The 22,935-nt window shown below is 29.7% G+C and overlaps 1 protein-coding gene across 15 annotated transcripts; it reads left to right on the top strand.

Annotated features, from left to right (window-relative positions):
* Positions 1-572: 572 nt before the first annotated feature.
* On the top strand, positions 573-22,754 carry unc79 (UNC-79 domain-containing protein). Of its 15 annotated transcripts, XM_015335547.2 has the most exons (48): positions 573-889; positions 996-1,115; positions 1,196-1,357; positions 1,952-2,122; positions 2,215-2,304; positions 2,407-2,592; positions 2,945-3,177; positions 3,328-3,542; positions 7,903-7,928; positions 7,983-8,324; positions 10,827-10,968; positions 11,125-11,301; positions 11,480-11,754; positions 11,834-11,970; positions 12,050-12,271; positions 12,388-12,534; positions 12,842-12,971; positions 13,074-13,246; positions 13,325-13,473; positions 13,547-13,704; positions 13,788-13,969; positions 14,062-14,263; positions 14,746-14,940; positions 15,342-15,455; positions 16,093-16,241; positions 16,321-16,442; positions 16,535-16,766; positions 16,846-16,987; positions 17,055-17,259; positions 17,780-18,059; positions 18,151-18,380; positions 18,465-18,793; positions 18,877-18,966; positions 19,052-19,234; positions 19,313-19,392; positions 19,462-19,712; positions 19,786-19,899; positions 19,976-20,116; positions 20,181-20,335; positions 20,401-20,495; positions 20,573-20,824; positions 20,892-21,119; positions 21,197-21,352; positions 21,438-21,613; positions 21,686-21,950; positions 22,021-22,161; positions 22,230-22,352; positions 22,450-22,754. In XM_015335547.2, exons 1-48 carry the CDS (start codon positions 868-870, stop codon positions 22,636-22,638), a joined length of 8,298 nt encoding a protein of 2,765 aa, XP_015191033.1. In that variant the 5' UTR covers positions 573-867; the 3' UTR covers positions 22,639-22,754. The 15 variants fall into 15 exon arrangements, with proteins under 15 accessions (XP_015191033.1, XP_015191026.1, XP_015191034.1 ...); XM_015335540.2 differs by having other exon boundaries at positions 7,903-8,324; XM_015335548.2 differs by having other exon boundaries at positions 7,903-8,324; positions 17,864-18,059.
* Positions 22,755-22,935: the final 181 nt, after the last annotated feature.

The raw sequence follows: 22,935 nt of genomic DNA on the forward strand, positions 1-22,935 counted from the left end.
TAGATCTAATGTAATATAACCGAATTTTTGGATGATTAATTTTGCTCGATTACGAACAGATAAGATTTGATAATTTATTTTTTGTTTTTTTGTTTTTTTTATTTCTGTACATTTCTAGAAATGATACATTTCGTTTCATAGTATGAAAACACTGCTTTGATATCTATCGATCAAATGCGAAACACTCAAAGGTGGCTTCCGTGTCTGACGAAGTGCTTTTATTTCTGAGAATGACTTCATCACACTCTCTTTGACGTACTTATATCGTATTAAAAATATATCGATCGTTTTATAATACGTCATAGACCGACCTAGAATTTATTCTAACAAGGATTCGGTGCGATCATTCCTCCTCCCAATTTTTTAAAATTTGCTACACTTGTAATAGTCTATGAAAAGATGTCTCATTGTGTCTTTAAACTTAATAAAAATTTCATTTGTAATTATTTGATCGAATTATCATAGTTCCTTCCTTCACAGCTTCTGAAGAAAGATTCGAAGGCGAAGGCGCAGTATCGTGAAAGCAACCCTCCTCCTTGTTCATCCCTAAAAACAGGTCGATACTGCATGCGCGCTCATTCGTTGTTGAGGCGTGCGTTGAGATGAACCTCTTCTATTTTGATGATGCTGTCATATAAAATCTTTCCACGAGTATTATGTGAATACGAAAGATAATTCTTAATTGTTACGTTCATTTATCAATAATTACTTGTGCAGTGATGTAATCGATTCATCGTCGTTTTCTTATGAATGAATTTTGTGTTTTTTTCTTGTTGTTTTCCTAACGATACTGAGATTTAGGTTTGATAAATTTTATGTGAAATATACAACAAATAACTAATAAATTAATTAGAAAAAAGATTCGCAATGGGGACGAAATTAGCAGCGTGTGCGTATTATTTGTTCGTTTAAGTATCTCTATAATGAATATTTTTTTTCTGTTTTTTTTTTTCTATTTAGAATAATTATACTTAATAATATGTTTCTTTATATAGATACTTTAAAATTAACCAATTTAAATGAATATTATCAAAAACTTCTTCACGGTAATCAACCACTTCCATCTGGCATTGACATGGCAAATACCGTCAAACATTTATCCCAAACTTTGTTGTGTACGTAATCGGCCATTTAATTTTACTATCATATATTATTATTTTATTGATAAATAATATATTATTAATATTAATTGTAGCTGTCTTGAAAGAAGTTAGAGAAGCACCATTGGAAATGATTAAATCCCAAAAATTTGATTCCGAGCGCATGGTTCTTTACCCTAATTTAGATTACAAACAATTATACAATGCTTTAACTCAGCTGATGGATGTTATTCCAATGATCCATATTGGTTTACAAGGTACGTTCATTTTTTTATATTTACTATACAAATTAAAGTTCAATTTTAATCATTATTTATAAAAACATTACGCCTATAGGTATGCAACCCTCCTGACACACATGAAAATGTTGCTTGCAAGCGCCATCTGTTGGGACGGAATTTTTTTGCAGTCCAAACTGTTCATACACGTATGTATTACGGGTTGCCTATCTTTCGGGCAGAAACAAAATTCCGTCCCAACAGGTGGCGCTCGCAAGCAACATTTTCAAAGTGTGTCTGGAGGGTTGCACTCCTACAGGCGCGCATCTTTTTTAATTATTAAATACATTATTACGAAAAAAGTATAAATAATATTTTTAAATCATTGAAAGATCATAATACAGATATACTAAAATGTTTTTTACATATTTGTGTAAAATTGCAACAGGAAAAAGTTTCGACAATTATGAAATAATTTATAAAATATATATAATAAATATAAATACAATTAATATTATTAATAATATATAAATTAATAAAACATAAAATATAATTTATGTAATATATACAATATATATATATAACTTGAGACAAAATGTCATACTAATAATTTTTGTTTTTTTAATTTTGTAGCTTTTGGACAAGCTTTGTTACAATGTTTGGCATGTCTCTTACCATTTCTCGAGCATGATCTGATCGACAATATGCCTTATTTAGCTGCAAGTTCTATTTCTGTTCTACCAATGGAACTTCATCAAGATATCGTTAATTATTTATGCTTTTATATTTTACCATTTACAATTAGTAAGTATTTTCAATTGATTATATTATCAATGAAATGTAACACATTAAATTCAAACATTTATGAGTAATATATTCTTTTTTCAATGTGTTAGCAAGAAAAACCGAAGATGGTAATGAAAATTCTGCAAGTCAATCAATAGCGGCAGTAATAATGATGATTTTTCAATATTCCACTAATCCAGGTGTTCTTTCTTATTATCACAATTATTGAAACCTTTAAAATAAGATAAAAATAAATCAACACACACACACACATGAGAGATACATTTGTCGTATGATTTTAGCACACCATTGTCAATTATTAGAATGTTTAATGACGTTGAAGCCAGGAGTAGTTAAAGACATATTATGTGTGATAGCTTATGGCACTGCTCCAGCAAGAGCATCAGCTGCTAAATTATTGTTTTATTATTGGCCATCGTTCAATCCTAATTTATTCGATCGTCGTGCAGTTTTAGTTAAATTTGCAAGTAAGTTTTGATTATTCTTTTTCTCTCTCTATACGTTATCGGTTATATTAACACTTTAATGGCCGCTCACATAACATGTGTGTCATAACCAAAACATTAACCGTTATTTTATTTATAACTTTATATATATATATATTTAAAATTATATATAAAATTAATGTTCTTGTTAAACTGTTGCTTTTTGTTATATGTTAATTTTTGTCGTGAATGACAATAAAGTGTTTTTTTTTTTAAATTAATTCTTGAAAAATATTACCGAGCCCCTGACGACGTTTGACTGCGTACACATGCGGCCATTAAAGTGTTAATTATGTGATCAGTAAAAAAAATGTAAAAAATAATAATTTTACAGATGATCTATCACCGTTTGTTTGTCAAAGAGATTCTTGTCCAAATGCTGGCAATGCGGAAGCAGGAAAGGTTTGTTATGATCATAAAATTTCGATAACATTCGCTACGGAATCACCACCACCACTTTATCTTTGTATCGAATGTGCCAATGAAATTCATCGTGAACATCCTAATCAAATGTTTTACGATATCTTACATCCTATGCAACAAGTGTCAATGGTTTGTGAAAACAAGGTGAGTATTATGTACTTTTTTTTTTCTAAATAATTTAAACGCATACACATGTATATTCATATGTTACATATGCATGTATATGTATTGCAATTTATTGTATTAAGATATTTGATATATAAGAAAAAAAAAAATGTGTAAACGTTTATTAAGAATTGCAGGGCATCGGATAAATCGGCTATCAGCGTTTGCTTTTCAACGGAATGTGCGAGTTATAATGGAAATCATCCGATACGTTATTGTCAGCAATGTCACAACATTCGACATAATAATCGTCGTGGTGGTGATCACATTTATCACATGGCTTTGCCACATATCTCTCAACTCGATGCACAAACCCGAACTTATTTGGTACAAGCTATCGTCAGGTGAGCCTGATTTTGTTTTCGATTTATCAAATTTCTCTCACGAACGATCACGTATTATATCGTTTTCTCGTTTACAAATGACGAATGACAAAAAAAAAAGGAGAAGAAAGTTATCGAAAAAAAAAAAAAAAAAAGAAAAGAAATTATTCGTTTTGCACGAACGTTGGAAAGTTATAACGTGATAAAAAAAAAAAAAAAAAATAAAACGTCATGGTTTAAACTCGTAAATGGTAATCACACAATTTTCACTTTAAATATAAAATAGAATAAAATAAAAATATATATATAAAAAGTGTGATCGCATAATATTAAAATCGTATCTTTGTTTCTATCTTTTTCTCTGTTTTTTTTTTTTTTTTTTTTTTAATATCGCTTTCTAAATCTCGTTTCAAATCGGATCACGTCGTTTAAACATATTATTACATGTTTTTTTTTTTTTTTTTTTATACATAGATACATACATACATAGAGTGAAGTCACAGGAATATTTTATTCGTGCCTGCTTTCACTATAAATGGAAAATTATTGAAAATTTGTTGCAATACGAAGTTTTTACATATTTTTTTTTTTTATTATTTTAAGATACACATAATATATTTAGATGTAATAAAAATAATATGATTAATTTGTTAATCAAGTATTTGATGAGAGTTCCTTTATTTGTATCTTATTATATTTTTGAAATAATTGAACAATTCTATAAAATACGTTTAATAATTTTAAAAATATTATTTTAAATTAAAAATATTATTTGTATAATTTTTTTTTACCATAATACCTATTTTAAAATATACATATATTTAGATATAATAAATGTTAATCAAGTATTTGGTGAGAGTTCCTTTATTTGTATCTTATTATACTTTTGAAATAATTGAACAATTCTAAAATACGTTTAATAATTTTAAAAATATTATTCTTATAATTTTTTTTTTTACCATAATACCTATTTTAAAATATACATATATTTAGATATAGTAAAAATAAAATTATTATTTTTGTCAATCAAGTACTTAATGATCATTCCTTCATTGAAATAATTGAACAATTCTATAAAATACGTTTAATAATTTTAAAAATATTATTTTAAATTAAAAATATTATTTTTATAATTTTTTTTTTTACCATAATACCTATTTTAAGATATACATAATATATTTAGATATAATAAAAATAAAATGATTAGTTTTGTCAATCAAGTACTTAATGATCATTCCTTCATTGAAATAATTGAACAATTCTATAAAATACGTTTAATAATTTTAAAAATATTATTTTAAATTAAAAATATTATTTTTATAATTTTTTTTTTACCATAATACCTATTTTAAGATATACATAATATATTTAGATATAATAAAAATAAAATGATTAGTTTTGTCAATCAAGTACTTGATAATCATTCCTTCATTTGTATCTTATTATACTTTTGAAATAATTGAACAATTCTATAAAATACGTTTAATAATTTAAAAAAAAAAAAAAACATTACATTACTAGCAGATAATAATAATTCTTTAAAATTAACAGTATAAAAGGGGGAATGGTACAAATATACTCCTATGACTCACTATGCATCACGATAATATTCTGATAGGATGATTGATCATCTATTCACATGACTCACACCCTTTAATCAAAAAAAAAAAGAAAAAAAAAGAAATACAAAAGAAAGATATTTATATTAAAAAAAAAAAAAACCTCCAATATATTATTCCACATTTAAAAAAACGATATTTCGTGTAATATGTATTCATTTTTTCAAATGGTTCTTAAAATACATGCCAAACGTGTACATATATCGTACACGATTATACAAAAACAATTCCCATTTTCTTATTTCGTAGAGATGCGATTGAACAATATTTTGATTATTTATTTATCAAAATTTGATTATATACAAATATACTTGAATTAAAAAAAGGAATTCGTTCAATCGTATCCTCGAGGAAAAAAAAAGAAATAAAAATCATGATGACACAAGACCTTTAACAAATTTGACGATTAAAAATTCCCCAATCGCGTACTAATGAACAATCGCAGGTTCATTGTTGCTTTACGTGTTTTGTTCGTGCTGGTCCAACCTGCTTGGTAAGACATGATGCTATAAATTATCACTTTTAATGGACTAATAATAATAATAATAATAATAATAATAATAATAATAATAATAATAATAATATATAAAATACAAGAGAACAACGATTAATATTTCATTATAATTTAACATATTAATTATTCATCGAATAATTTTTAATATGAAAGTCCATCAAATGTGATAAAAAAAAAAAAAAAAAAAAAACAAGAAAAAAAAAGCTCCGTATGTTTTCCTTGGATATATACAAATAGGGATCCTGTAGGAGGGATGCGCCATTCATATTCAACTCATGTGCCATTGATTGAAAATTTTGGGGGACCGCTTGAATTTATAATAATTTTTTCGTGTAACCTATTCTATTTTAATATAAATTTGTAATTATCATTAAATATAGTTCATTTTTTCTTTCTGTATTTGATGCAATTCATTATTTTATAATTATTTCAATGTTTGAATCATTCGAACGCAAAATCGAGTTCCTGTCTTCCAGCAATGTACATGGCGCATCCCTCCTATAGGATCCCTATATACGAAGCGGATGAATCGATGCCCGTGCTGATAATTTCAAACACATTCAATATATATATATATATATATACAGATATTTATATATATAGTATAACATAATTTGAAAGAAATTAGAATAGTGCACAAAAAAAAAAAAACAAAAAAAATAAATGTCATTTGAAACAACGTCGTAACGAGCATAGTTCCATCCACAAGTGCTTATTTAAACACTATACCTCCCTACTTTCTTCTTTATCTTTATCTTAGTACCTATTTATCTCTTTTTTTAATTTAATATCATTTAGATATTTGATCATACGATTTTTCTTTTTCCACAAAACGTGTAATTGAAAAAGCATTAACCCCAACAGTAGAAAACAAAAACAAAAAATAGGAAAGTGCACCTTAGAAGTTGATCCTATATGCCTTCTTACCGGAGATGCCGTCTTTAAGCACATCCTGGATTAACCGCACAACAGCACAGCCTGGTGTATTCTACGACAATACAAAACAATTAAACAAAATGATTAATACAACTGTCAAAAGGAAACAAAAAAAAAAAAAAAAGAAAAAGGAAACTATTTCTCAATGAAATATAATATTACTAATATTAGTATACATACTACACTGGTATGCTGCATGATTTGCTTGCTATACTTATATATATATTTCAAATGATTATTATTATTATTATTATTGTTATTATTATTATTCGGTTTTTATTCACGCGAGCACAATCGTTTACTTGATAATCGATATCAGCTAAAATGTGATGCGTATATATTCATTATTTTGATTTTGATATTTATTAATCGTATAATATATGAATGTTTAATTATCCTCATAGATGAAATTTCAATGATTAACAACACATTATCGAATGACGCGTCAATTTCTATTTACAAATTGCAGATGTCCACTATTATCCTATGTTTAGAATCATACTATTTAGCTTTTCACATATACATATATACAATATATATATATATATATATTTATATATATTTATTAATTTAGTATTTATTATAATAATAGCGATCCACACAAAGTCACGGCTGTGTTTAATTAAAGTTGTGGTCGATGTCAATTCGATAGATAAGATTTTTTTATTAACATTTGTCAATTGTATATTAATATTTGATTTCTAATGAAAAATGTTACGACAAAAATGATCGACATTATTCAAATATTCGCGATATGTCCTTTTATAATTACGAGAGTGAATATTTAATATTTTATTGAATATCGATAATATTATACTTTTTTGTTAATGATGATATCAAAACAAAAACAAAAAAGACCACAATTTCGTATTATGAAAGGACTCGCAACTACGATATTGAACGTGGAAGCTAAGTTTCTTCGACGTTCGATCATTTTATTTATAAACGTTGTTCAAATGTAAAACAAAATAAAATAACATCACGCACATCTTAAAACATATATTATTATTATTATTAAAAAGAAAAATACTTATATTATAATATGTAAATAAAATAAAAGGATTTGTAAATGAATATGGAAAAAGTAATAGAAATTTTGAACAACGTATTATACATAGTGGATAATGTCGATCCGATAAATAATAATCAAATAAAAGATAGAGTTTTCTAAACAAAACAAAACAAAAAACACAAACGGAAAATAAAATATGAAACAAAGTTTTGAAGAAGATAAAATAACCGACGACAACCGGACGTGACCGAGGATCGCGATCGATAGATCTTTGACAGAATTGTTCTTTTTCATTTGCAGCCTGCTCAAGGAAGCTGAACCGCTAAGTATGGATAGTAACCGAGACATCTCAGAAATAAGTACTAATAAGGGCAGCACAGGATTCTCAGGAAGCACTGGAGGAGGTGGTGGTGGCAGTAGCGGCATAAGCGGAGGAGGTGGTGCCGGTCCTGGAGGTGGTGGTCCTAGCAGTGGCGGTGTTGGAAGTAGTGGCTATTCTGGATCTGCTGGTTCAGGTCAATGCGATCCCACGACACTCGAGGAAAGACAACTTCTAGGAAGATATGGCGTTTGGCTACTAGTGGGACTCTGTACCCCAAACCAGGATACCCCGAACGAAATACTCGGGCGTTTATTGTCAATGCTATTTCATTGGTTTCATGTCACTGCCTACTCATTCGATGGTACTAAAAAAAGCCTTATGCACCTTATCTTTTCTGTTGGTAATTTAACACTTCGCATATACACTATTTTGAAGTAGAACGTAGATGAACGTAGGTAGAAAAATGGCCGCGATCGTAGGCACATTCGACGCATCGGTATATATTTATCTCTCTCTCTTTCTCTCTCTCTCCCTGTTTCATTATCTTTCTCTCTCTCTCTTCCTAACATTATAAAACATTTGATACATATTATTAAATATTATATGTCGCTGATTGTCATTATATTCATTGATTTAAATGTTGACACTTATTAACGATCGGTGTTAATTATGTGTGATCCCGTGCTTATGCTATTTATTTCCAAAATTAATTGTCCTATTGATTCATCGATGGAACACGTTTAACTGATCTTTGTAAACCTTATGCTTTCTACCTTACCAAATTTTGATTACATATATAACTCGTCTATAATAACTATTCTAATATGAGTAAAGTATCTCCGAATATTCAAATAATAGTTAATTAATCGTTGCAAGTGTCTATTGTGGTCTAAAATCTTTGATTATATGATCGGAGTACCGTCGTCCTCTTTCAGATTCACCTTCAGACTGGCACGTTGTCCTCTGTGATAATTATTTTATTCAATGCAGTTTATATCGAAAGGAATATGTATAGTTGTTTCAAAACACCGAGTATATGATCGGAGTACCGTCCTCTTCGAGATTCACCTTCAGACTGACACGTTGTCTTCTATGAAAATTCTTATATTGAATGTTGTTTATATGATTTTCCGAATGTTACACATGTGTCCAACGGGAATAATCGATCTAATTAATAGAATTTCAGATTAAAACGTTCTAATTTGAATATCTTTTTCATTCTAACGTAATTATTTTATCGCACCTGCTCAGTGATGATTTCGAGGATAAAAAATTCGTGCAATGTAAGTAGAGTGCATTAGAGTATTAAAATAATTGTTAATTAATCGAAGGGAATATGTATAGTTGTTTCAAAACACCGAGTATATGATCGGAGTACCGTCCTCTTCGAAATTCACCTTCAGACTGACACGTGGTCCTCAATGAAAGTTCTTATATTGAATGTTGTTTATATGACTTTCCGAACGATGCGCATGTGTGCAATGGTAATAATCTATTTAATTAATAGAATTAAAGATTAAAACGGAGGGGGGATGGTTAGGGGTAGTGGGAGGGTTGGTGAGAAGGGTAAGAGGAGGTAGAACAACATTTAATAAAAGTATACATGAAAATGTGTCCGTCCGAAGGTGAATCTCGAAGAGTACGGTATTCAGATCCTAAACATGGTGTTTTGAGATGTAAAAAAACCTATTTCTTTTGAATAATTAATAATTATTGGAATGCACTAATGTTTTCTCTACTCATATTAGAATAATTATTAGACACGAGTTATATAAAGGGTGTTGAAAAAAAAAAATTACATTCAATATTTATATATGGTATATAGGATATATAATATTCGATTTATATTCGATGTCTTTCGATTGTGTGTGGCACGTTGTTATAATTCGTTGTTATATAGGCGCCGTATAAAGAAAAAAAAAAAAAAAATTGATTAATATTAACAATTGAAAGGTATTTGATGTTTAAATTATTTTGTTGAATAATAAAATGAAGATTTTCAATGAGATCGGCGCCTATACATCGCATCATGTGTGACGTTGAACAATACATTGCCTCTGCATATGCATGTATATGTAATATACAAACACACAGAGACGCGCGTATATTTGTGTTTGACAAAATAAAATGAATATTTCTTTATCGTACGTATTATTCGTATTCGTTTGCATATAAATTTAATCATGACGTGTGTGTTACACGATCCAGAAGAAAAAAAGAAAAAAAAAGACAAATATGAACAAGTAAGAAATATTTTGGTTAAATAAAGATATGAAAAAAATAATTTTATTAACGAAGCGAGTGTGCGTCTGCGTCGCGGCTATTAATACTTTTTTTTTCGATGTATAGAATTTGAAAAGAAGGAACAATCATATTTTGAATGATACCGCTTAATACATATATATGTATGTATATATACATATAAATATATATATTTTCGCGCATACAAGCTTTTTATATTCGACTCATTGAATTCTATGCATGGAAACTAAACGTATAGAAAAGTAGTTAATATTATTCGCGTTAATTTATAATAAATTTGGCATTAAATAAATAAATCAATCAAATGAAATTTGGAAATTAAAAATATTACAATAATTCAAATCAAATATAATGAAGAATAATTGTGATAAATTATCTTGATATATTTTATAAATCAAAATAATGAAAAATATGTAATAATTATCATTGTCCATTTATGGTTGTTAGCTTTACGTATCCTTGCGTTAATTTTCTATAACAATAATAAGTGTAGTATTTAACGAACACACACAATGTGCTTTCCGATGTGTACATGTGTATACCCTGATCGTTCGTTTTTTATATGTAATACAATTATATATATATATATATACATGTATTTATATATAACAATTTATAACATTTTTGTATCGTTTAATAGGTCAAGCCGAAAGTGCACTTGAAAAACTCAAGACCGAATACGTTTGCGGTTGGTTATCTAAAGTTATGAAGACCCATTACAAAGTTTTCATTTCCTGCCTTTTACCAAAACCGGCCGATTACATCAGAGTCGGAGGTCATTGGTAAGTATCATTTTAAACTCTTGTTTTTTATTTGTTTTTTCTTAATTCTTTAAAATACTTACAAGTATAACACCTTGCTTGTGTTAATTATGATGAATGTTTCGAAAATGTAATAAAATCCCATAAATGGGATATTACATTTGTTATTTCATTAAGGGAAACTTTGGCATCGAGAACATCACATTTGAAAGACGGTTTAAATCGACTTTTCTGTTTGGTTCCTTACGAGGTCATTACTACCGATGTATGGGATTATGTAATGCCACATTGGATGGAAGCAATGGTTAATGACGTACCAGAACATGAACTACACGAATTAAAGATGATCCTTTGGTACGTGTACAGAGGTGTTTCTCAAAGGGTGGTATATTCCAAGGAATGATTTTTCATTTAAAATTCAAGTCAAAACATAGCAATGATATATATATATATATATATATATATATATATATATATATATATATATATATGCAATTCATTTTACTATGTTATTATTACGTTTGAATTACAGTAAAATTTTAGACCCGGACATGAGCCCATTGGGTTTTGATGCTAAAAAGATGTATAATTTCGTAGCAAAAAGATTCGTCAATACCAGTCCAAAAGTACAAGAACAAGCACTTAATTGGTTACAGACATTGACAATGTTAGAAATTAGGATTCCATTATGCCAGTTGTTTTCAATGTTTAGCGATGGTGTTACGGTTATGGGTAAAATGAATATTATCGAATCTGAAGAGAAACCTAACAAAGCTACGAAAAGTACGGACGGTGAGAATACCATATGTAAGTGGTGTAAAAAAGATGTTTGAATTTAATAATGCATTTGATCAGGGAATGTAAATACTTCTTTTTCTAAGTTCAGTCGTAGAAAATGAGTCAGGTAAATCAACGCCACTTTCTGATGACGCTATGCCTACCCCGAGACATATGGAATTTAATACCAATGCAGAATTAAACTTATCCTGTTGCATTCTTATGCTTGATATTCTTTTAAAACAGGTAATATTTAATGGATATATTTGAGATAATTTTTTGATAACAACATTTACAAGTAAACTTGTATTTTTTTCAAAATAAGATGGAGCTACAAGATATCGATAAACACACAGGAATTAATTCCTCAGTTTGTAAAAACGCGTGTCACCTTATGAAATCGATAATAGCATCCAATTGGAACAATTGTCATATATGTGATTCAAAAAATGAATGCAGTTATTGCGAATCAAGAGTGATATGGCATCAATTGTGTTTACAATTGGTCACTTACATGGCTCCAGAAAATCCTGCTTATCCACCGGATGTATGTTGATTTTATTATTATTATTATTATTATTATTATTATTATTATTATTATTATTATTAAAATGATTGAAAAATGAATTAATTATCTGACAATGAGAAAAATGATCTTTTCAGACTATAGTTGATGAAATGATTGAAGATCACGGCCGTAAGGGTTCACCAGAATCTACTAGAAAAAGTGAATCTAAACCAGATGTTGTCATTAATATGCCAGTTCCAGATTTACATTCAGTTGGTGGTGTTCTCGTTCATATGCCTCACGTATGTTATATTTCTTTACATATTCAAAATTATATGCTAAACCACCGACCCCCCTCAAACCCTTTACAAAAATGTATGCTCTATCGAATACACCGAATCACTGTCTACAACACCTATCTGTGCTAAACAAAAACAAAAAAAAAAGACAAAAAAAAACGCAGCATGCTGCTCGTCTAAACTCTATGTTCTTCCTTTCTCTATCTCTTTCTCTTCTTCAACTTCTACTGAATGTGGCCTGTATGACCATAATAACACGGTAGGCTAATCTATGTTGTGCAATAACGGGTATTTTGATCGTTTATATCAGTTCTTCGAACAGATCATGACAGCCACAGTAGAAACAGTTTCGGAGCAGTTGGATCTTGCAGCTATCATGCCAACCGAAAAAGTTATGTCAGCCGTAGCACGAGCTGTTACCCTTTCCGACACGGATGTTGGTAAGCCTAAATTTAGTCTTTATATTTTTTGTTTTCGTTGGTTTTTTTTTTTTTTTAAATTTCAATTACTTTGAGCTTTTTTTCGATAAAAATAAATTATAGCTACGGCAACGGTCAGCGTAGCTAAACCACATCTTATAGGGGAAAACGATCAACCTTTGAACTGCAGTCCGGAGAATGAGTTGGATGATTTTTGGCAAACCTCTGTTGGAAAATTTCGATTTTCCATCGACGAATTACCCGAACAATTGCAATACATTCACAAACTTCTTAAGGTTCTAATCGTATTATAAATACTTTTAATATCATGAGCTAGTGATTATTATTATTATTATTATCGTTGATTATTTTAGGAGATTCAAACGATCGATAAAGCTGACATTTTATATTACATGTTGCAATGTTTAAACGTTATGTGTTTGTATGGGGATGCATTTAATACAGCAGTAAAGGATCATCAAGGCTTTTTCATTTGGTGTCAAGAAAACTTATTGATAAGAAAGTGAGTTTGAACGATTTTAATTAACTCACTGATTTCAGATTATTTCTAAGTAAGATATATTTCAATATTTTAGTTTATGGGAACTTTTAAACGCTGAACATTCTCATATAGCTGAAGTAACTGTACCACTGTTATTGCATTGCGTAACCCTTCCTTGTGGAACCGATACATTTTGTCGATTGATCAAAGAAGAATTTCACAATTCTGATTGGCGTATTAGATTTTTAGCAGGTAAACACAAAAGGGGAGAAACATTTCATATATTTCTTACATTTAATTAAATAATAATAATAATAATATTATTATTCTTTTAGTTGAAAGGATAACATTAATAGCTAGATTTATGGATTCAACGCCATTACGAAACGTTTTAAGTTTACAAGCTGCATTAGCTATTGCTTTTTGTTATTTAATTACTAGCATGGACGATAGTAACGTTTATGTTGCACAAAGAGCAACTCTTTATCTTGGTACGATTCATGATACATCCGTACGTGTAAGTATTGTTCACATTAATTTTGAATAAATAATTTGAACAAATTTATATACAACTAAATGTAAGATAACAATTATTATGATTTTTGTCAGTCTTTAATCCTTTGTTTGGAAACTCAATTCGATTTGGTCATCGAAGATCGGCCAATGGTATTACAATCGCTTTATCAACTTCACAATAGTTTAAGCGATCGTCGTATTTTAACTTGGGAATTTTTTCTCAATCGTTTTGACGCCGTATTTATCGAAGCACAAATCAATTTAGAAAAATCAGGAGACATTGTTTATCTACGTGGTATGTATTTAATATTATTCAAGAAAATCTTTAGAAAAAAAAACATGTGTGCAGATCACACAAGTTAGAAGTGAAACTTTCAAAAAATCAAGTTTTTTTTTGTAATTATTAATTTAATAATTAAAAAGATGCGCGCCTGTAGGAATGCAACCCTCCAGACACACTTTGAAAATGTTGCTTGCGAGCGCCACCTGTTGAGACGGAATTTTTTGTCTGCCCGAAAGATAGGCAACCCGTAATACATACGTGTATGAACAGTTTGGACTGCAAAAAGATTCCGTCCCATGAGATGGCGCTCGCAAGCAACATTTTCAAAGTGTGTCTGGCGGGTTGCATTTCTACAGGCGCACATTTTTTATAAATAATGATAAAAATTTATATTTCAATTTTGCAATTAATTATGCATATTCTTAGAATAATATTGAAATATCTTACATGAAAATTAAATATGAAAATAATGATCGATATATCATTTCACGTAGATCTCAGAAATACAGATTTGAATAGCGAAGTTTTCATAAAGAAATTGCACAGAGCTCATGAAGCACTTTCTCAATCCGATGGAAGTGGAACGAGTTCAGTTAAAACCCTGAGCGCGAGTTTTGGAACTAAATGGCCATATAAACGAACTATGTCAGCACCCGCATCAATGATCCCCAGGCAAGACACTAAACAAGGTATTTATAACTTCAATGAAAACGATCTGTTTGATTAAAGTATTCTATCTATTAACTTCAGGTCTAATAAACAAAATCATTTCAAAAATGATCTTTATATATTATACACTTTACAATCAATTATTCTATTAGTATAAAATAGTAGTATATTATATTTGAATTATTAGACCTGCGATTATATTACACAGTTAATAAAGAGTTAAACAATTGTAAATAAAATGGGAACGAAATCATGAATGAATAATCTTTTAGCGGATCAGTCAAATATCACTCCCACATATTTAAACCTTTTAGATTTAGCGTTCACAATATTAGTTAATTAAACAATCACGATGCACGTTGCATCATCACAGTTTCAAATGATATTAGTATCATCGTTCCCTGTTTCCCTTTCCTTGCAGAAAAGGAAAAGGTCTATAGTCGACAATATTCTGCACCTATTCTGAAACGCAAGAGCTCCAGATTTGGACTGGGTCAGTTGCTGGGGCCCACCCCATCTAATAACAGTATTCCAGGTAGTGTAGTTGCTATTGCATCGCTTTTTAGATATTAACAATATATGTATGCATAAATGTTCCCCCTTTGTGTACGCGATCAACATAATTATTTCAGGATTTTAAAAGATAAATTTAATATATGGATCGTTATTCTGGTAAGTCCGTTATTATGTTCCAATAATATTGGAATATAAACTAAATACATAAGCAAGTATTTTTCATTCTCATTTGTATTTTCTTTCAGATAATTGACGAACATTTTATTCTTGTAACTTAGATATGTTCATTATTATCTGAAAGAAAATGAATAGTAATACACGTACGCGCTTTGCATGATTCCCTTTTTGTTGTTTTATTTAATTTTATGTTCATTTATCTAACATGTGAATGATCGCAAAAGCTTCTACAATAGTTATTCAATATACGCATGTTTTTTTTTTTTTTAATATGCTTCTTAGATTATTAAACATAGTATGAAATTAATTTGAATCAACGAGAAACAATGTCAAGCATTGTAATACTTATTATGTATTCGATTAACTTATTAGCATGCCAAATAATTAAACAATTTTATTTCGAGTAATCTGATTATTTACTTTTGTTTATAATATATTTTTTGTATGAAAAGGAAATGAATGTAATTTAATATTTACAGATGGCCATGTACATTCGTTGAATATGGTCGACGAAGGTGGTACTTTACCAAATTACACGCATAAAATTGTTGATTTTGAAGAAGCTGACAAAGAAACCATTCACTTGTTAGTTTTTCTTTTAATGCAATTTCTTTCTAGGCAAGATCAAGTAAGTTTAATATTAACAAAACTGAAACCTTTCATTTTTATACATTATCAAAAATTTAATTGAGAAAACATTTAAATAGGCATTTCCAACAGATGAAAAAGCATTATCGAAAACTCAGGGAATAGTTTTAAGACATTTATACCTTTTGTTAGGATATAATCAAACGGAACGAACATTTCACATATCGCCACAAAGATTGAGGTAACATCTTTACATTTCATATTTCAAAATAATTTTTACGTATAAAAGTAAGTAGAATGTAGAAAGAGTAATTATTTCTCATTAATTAACAGACTGTCTCCAGTATTCAATGTATTCGTGGCTAATTTACCACAATTATTGGATCAGAATCATGTAATGGGTTGGGTAATGACACCACCAGTTTTGGCTATATTGCAACATTGTCCTTGTCCACCGCAAGGTGTTCCTCCGACAGATCATCAACAGCCTACGTATAGTCTATGGTATTTAGAACCACACATCAGACGATCTTGGTTGATGTCACTTCTTGTTATATTATATAAGGTAATACAAAATGGAAACGCGCATATTCAGATTTATTTAATAAAAAAAAAAATATAATATTTGATATTATTTTTGGTAGTGTCAATACAGTCAACAACCGTGGTGTAATCAATTGCAAGCTTTAATAAAAATAGTATTGAATACGTTGGATGCACAGCATCATCAATGTAAAAGAATACCAGCAACAGTTGTAATGGGTGGACCACCATCTAGATCACGTGGTAAAAATATTATTTCAAATGTATATTTCTAATAAAACAGGGATTAATACGATTAAAATTATTCTAGATGTATCACAGCCATCTTTAGGAGTAGACCATGAATTGGCTGCTAGTACAATGGGTGAATTGGATAGCGAAAGTCCACCGATGCGTACACCATTGATATCGGTACATCAACGTAGTCCAAGTGTCATTTACAGTCAATCTCTCGCAATGGAAACTCATTGGGAAGAGAGTGGTCCAACATGCCGTTACACAAACAAACATTCAAGGTCTATTTAATAAAACATTACATCGAGCATTTTAGGTGATACGATACTATCTCAAAAAAAAAAAAAAAGAGAAACAAAAATTAGAAAGCATTTTTTTTCTTTTTTTTTTGGAATGTTACACATAGCTGTTACGTATGAATTATGCACTTTCATGCATTATTCTTGTACATGCACTTTTAGAAAACTACTCTTTCTCTTGCCGATTTTCGGTATACCATTTATGCAACATGATAATTAATATAATTATACCTTTCTATTAGATATATATATATATATTTAATAATTAGAACAAATCCATGCAGACCAAGGAAAATATGTTCTTTAAGAACTACAACGATCTATAACAATAATTTGATTTTATTCTTATTCAAAATTAAACTTCTAAAAATATTGATTTCGGCGATTTTTGAAAGGACGTTATACCGGACAATAATGAATTCACACCTGCCGTTACACCTGCCTGTGCTTATGTCAGTAGTTGCTTGTTACAATTTTCGCTATTGTGAATGCCTGTACAAAGCTGTTCGATCAATGCGGATGATACGGAGTCCGAGCTGGCTGCAATACCAGAGAGTCCAAAATCTGACAGCACCTTGCATGGTAGTAGTGGAGGATCTCTTGGTGAACTGGAGGAAAGTACAGCCGTTGTCACTCGAAGTGCATCTATACATGGTACCAAAATGTCTGCAACCGCTGATATAGTTGGTAAAATCGAAGTTAATCACTCGGGTCGCATCAAATCCGGAATGCCAGCAACGAGACCAACTTGGTTTTTAGGAAGCGAGGATGACACCCATCAAGTAAGTTAATTAATAAATCCTCATCATCATCATCATCATCATAATACAAGGTGATAGAAAAATTACAGAGAAGATGTTTGATTTGCAATAGGCTAACAAGCAATTTGGGGCACAAAAAAAGTGGAGCGTTCAAGAAGGGGTGAAAATGATGGTGACGAGTACTTTTCTAGGTGGGCAACACGATTCTTCTAAACAACCATCAAAAGTAACAATAACAGAAGGGAAAGGACAATTGCCATTTAACGGTGACAGTACTTCTACGAGACCATTTGGATTGTCTAGTGCCTTTGCTGTCGCTACAAGTATTTCTCATATTCAAAGGTATACACATAATTATCATTTTAATTGATATATCAAATTTAACAATTTTTCCAATAAATTATTTATTTTTATTATTACGTATAGATACGAACCACCACCACCACCACCACCAGCAGCAGAGAAAACACCTCCTTCTGTACCAAAACTAACAGATTCACCTAACTCTAAACAATTAGGTCGACAGAAGCACGTGGAACAACCAACAACTATGGTATCGCCAGTTTCTCCGTGTCAAGCTATTACAGTTACTAGCAGCGATCAATCTAGCTCACCTGCCATGAGTTCTATATCTTCTCAAATTACAAGTACGGAAAATGGGCAACATGCAAGTTGGTTGGGAAGTCCACAACTTCCAATGGTAACGCCGACGATCGAACGATTATTACCAATTGGTACAGCAACACGACCAACAGGTTTATTTCATTCAAATATTTTTCATAAACGAAATTCTAATGATATGAAAAACATGAAAGATAACTTGAATTTCTTACCTTAGCTTCTAGAACTACTCAGCGTATATTGCGATGCGAGGATACATATGGATCTCCGGAATCACCCCTTTCCAAAATGGATATGCTGACAGTCAGTAAGTCCACTTACTATAACAAACAAAATAAAATACAAATATTTATTAATAATTTAATTTAATAATTTTATATTACACAATTTTGGTCAAGGTTCATCGTTTGAACAAGATAGTGAAACTTGCATGTCTAGCGATGTTACTAGTCCACGAAGTATTTCTCAGCTTGAATTTCCAATGCCTGAAAGACTTTTACCAGTTGGTCCACAAAGGGATATATCTCGTCTTGCTGAACGTGTTAGACAAGTACTTGGTGTACCTGACATCGATGGTATTTTAAATTTCTTCAATTAATTTCTGTAATATTAATTTATAACATGCTACGTTATTCTATTTTATTTTTATTTAGATACTAATAGAAAAAATAACGATATTAAGGATGAATCGAATACTCCTTTAAAACAAGACAGCGTTACGTCAGAAAACATGGTAGTACGTCTAAAATATAATAATTATTACACACAAATATTATTATTAAAATAAATCATTATTTTCTAGTCTAATTCGCTTGTGCCAACATCAAATGAAATACATTCGAGTAGATCAACAAGTCCTAGAAGATTAATCAAACAAGTAGCTTTAGAATCACCACCTCCGACAATCGAAGGAACAGATTTTAATTCGAGAATATTTGAGCACGAGAAAAAAACTAAATTAAAAGATCAGATACGCATACAAAGAGATAAAACTAGAAAAGTAGGAACTGTAACAGCTTCGGATGTGGCATTTACAAGACATATGGATTCATGGTAAATATTGAAATATAATAATTCTAAAATAATATTTCAAGAAAAATAAATTGATATTTATAAATTGCTACAGGTCTGGTCCACAAATGCAATCAAATTTAGATTATGTATCTCAACAAGCATATCATGCTGATTTTAATTTAAAACAGAGTTTATTTCGTATTGGCGATGACTGTGTCTACGATAGGTATACCTGTAATGAGATATGATCTGCGCTTTTTTTAAATTTTAACATTTCATTGTATCTTTTTTTTTATATACAGATGCTCTGATTGTGGAACTGTAAAAGAAGAATACTCTGATGAAGAACTTGGTTTATGTATAATTATCTTAGGAACGTTTATACATCGTGAACCATCCTTAGCTGCACCTCTTTTACCAGAAATTCTTAGCGTGGTAACAAAGTAAGTATTACGTATAATATATATGTATATATTGAATAATGAAAAATAAATAATCAATTTTTAGAGTGGCTTTACATGCTATGTATCCGTGGCAAAGTGAAACTAACATGCATTTACCTGGTGGTGCAATTAGCGTGGCTCATCAATTCCTGAGATGTGTCCTTCATCAATTAGCACCTAATGGGATATTTATGCAAATGTTTCAAACACACCTTAATGGTACGGTACATAAATTTACGTATATTATCTTTAAGCAATATTACAATTATTATAATCATTTATAGAGTCTACACGAATGCAATTCTTCAAAAGTGTTGCACAAGCTTTAGTCGATTTTAATGAATTGAATCCAATAGCACCCTTGCAGTTATTATTAGAGGTAATATAAATATAATTTGAATAAAATGATCATTTTTTCTCTATCTTTCTGATTGTAAATAAAAATGTATATTTTAGACTTTAAATGTAAAAAAAACTCTACCAGTGGAACGTTTACCAATAATACTCCACAACATAGCTTGTTATTTGGATTGCTTACCGTTGGAAGCAGGTTTAGGTCCTGGTGCAGCAACATGGAGTGGATTATTAACACAATTTGATGGATTATTTCGTAGACTTGTATTAATGCTCTCATCTATTGAAGACACTTTACCATTATTACGAATTATGATTTCTGTATTAAAAGTTCCGGGCATACAACAATCAAAAGTAATGTTGCATCAAATAAATTGTATTATATTTATCTTATTATATTATATTATTTGTTCTATTTTAGGGATTGTTAGATCCATTTTCAAAAGTATTAAGCTATGCAATACAGAATTCTACATTGAAATACAGTAATTTAATAGATTTGTGCTATTGTTGCCATAAAGGATTTACTCGCGACAGAGATAGACATTTTTTGGGCAGAACTATAGTGTTTGAATTAATTCAAGTGATTAAATTTAAAACAACCATACCAGACTCCAATTTACTATTATTACTTCATTTTGTACTTCAGGTAACAATTTATTTATAATAACAGTATTGCATGTCTCATATCTTTGCAAATGAAATGAAACTTTTTGTTTTATACAGGACGTAGGAGGTGCTTTACCTAATACTGTTGCTATGGAACAAATTCAAAACGATGTTTCTTCGATTTATAACACTAATGCGTCGGATTCATTAAAAAGTCAATTATTAGAGGTCCTTGAATTTTTAGCAGATTTTCATACCCTCAGTAAGATCAAGGTATGGTTTTTATTTTATTTTATAGAACCCCAAAAAGAAAAGAATTCTTTTACGATCGTTCTAACAAATCTATTGTCTATTCTAGAGTTACAATAAAGGATTACAAGCTGGTTTGAACGAAGATACCTTGGGTGGAATGTTGAAATGTGGTTTGGCACAATATGTTGCAATAGAAATCACCAAAGGTAATAATAGAGAAAACAGAGCTGTTGGACGATATCTACCATGGCTTTGCAACACACCATCCATCATACAACAAGGGTGATTTGAATTGATTAATTGATATAATTAAAAAACTTTAATAGTAATTATTTCAGAATAAAAATTATTTAGGGCTCGCGAGTATGTGGATTGTATTGGTCATATCAGATTATTATCATGGTTATTACTTGGTTCTCTTACACATACAGCAATGTTTGCTGGTAATAGTAATCCTCACAGTCATGGATCTCAATTTTCATCTGTACAACCAATACCTCAGGAAATGTCTTGTCATGTAGCAAATCATATACAAGTCATTTTTTCAGCATTTCCTGAACAATCAAAAGCTTCTGTACTTCATATGTCATCTTTGTTTCATGCATTTATTCTTTGTCAGGTATTTATGCCAAATTATGATACATAATCTTAAAATCATTCTTAATTTAACGTTAATAAATAAATTACAGTTATGGACCATGTACCTGGAAGAGCTATCGAAAAATAATTCATCAAATAGCGAGAATCAGAATATTACCATGAATACCCTGCTAGAATTTTGGGCTAAAATCACACCATGTATTCTTCAATTGGTTTCTTGTTCAAAGATAGTAAGTATTGGGTTAAGACATCATTTGTTAAATATATATATAATATATTTATCAATGTGAATGTTTAGCTTGCAGAAATGGTAAACTTACATTTTTTGAGCCTTTTGGAAGCACTTTTAGAATGTGGATCCATTGTATTAAGTAAACTATTACCTCTTTGGAGTCCTATTTTATTTTCTCATCATGCACAGGTAGTAAATAAATCTAAAAAAAAAAAAAAGAAATAAATGCAAATAAGATTTATGATTATAACACATAAGAAAAATAAATAATTCAAACGTATTTCAGTTACCAGGACATTTACAAGTACGATTACAAAATTGTCGTGATTTTCCACCAAGTAAAATTGCTGAACATTTTGTTTCAATTAGACGAGAATCAAATGCAGTACTTTTACGATGGTTACACAGACTACAGTTCAAGATGGGTCAAATAGAAATGCAATCTTCAACAGCAACACAGTTCTATTCTATATAAAATATATATATATATAGATATACAAAATGAAATAATGAAATAAATAATTGTTATCATGTGGAAAATTATAATATTTAAATAATTGTAAAAATATTTTATATATATATATATACATACCAATTATTACCTTTTTTCGAAGTATAAAAGTACTTCGTATTTAGTTAAATGTACTTAGGTTTGTTAATGTTATCAATCTCTTATTGTTAGAGTTGCTTAAAAATCAATACTTATATTATTATAAGGAATTACATCAACGTTATGTCTTACTAAATGATAGTTTCTTCATTCATTAACAAT

Source organism: Polistes dominula, unplaced genomic scaffold (genome assembly GCF_049000335.1).
Source record: "Polistes dominula isolate Pdom_NZ unplaced genomic scaffold, Pdom_raw_medaka contig_79, whole genome shotgun sequence".
In the NCBI taxonomy this organism is placed as follows: Eukaryota; Metazoa; Arthropoda; class Insecta; order Hymenoptera; family Vespidae; genus Polistes; species Polistes dominula.

Coding starts and splice junctions, on each gene's coding strand:
- unc79 (XM_015335540.2), top strand. CDS start 868: ATGGGGACGAAATTAGCAGCGT. Junction 21,353..21,437: donor ATACCCTCAGTAAGATCAAG/GTATGGTTTTTA, acceptor TGTCTATTCTAG/AGTTACAATAAAGGATTACA. Junction 22,353..22,449: donor TATTTTCTCATCATGCACAG/GTAGTAAATAAA, acceptor AACGTATTTCAG/TTACCAGGACATTTACAAGT.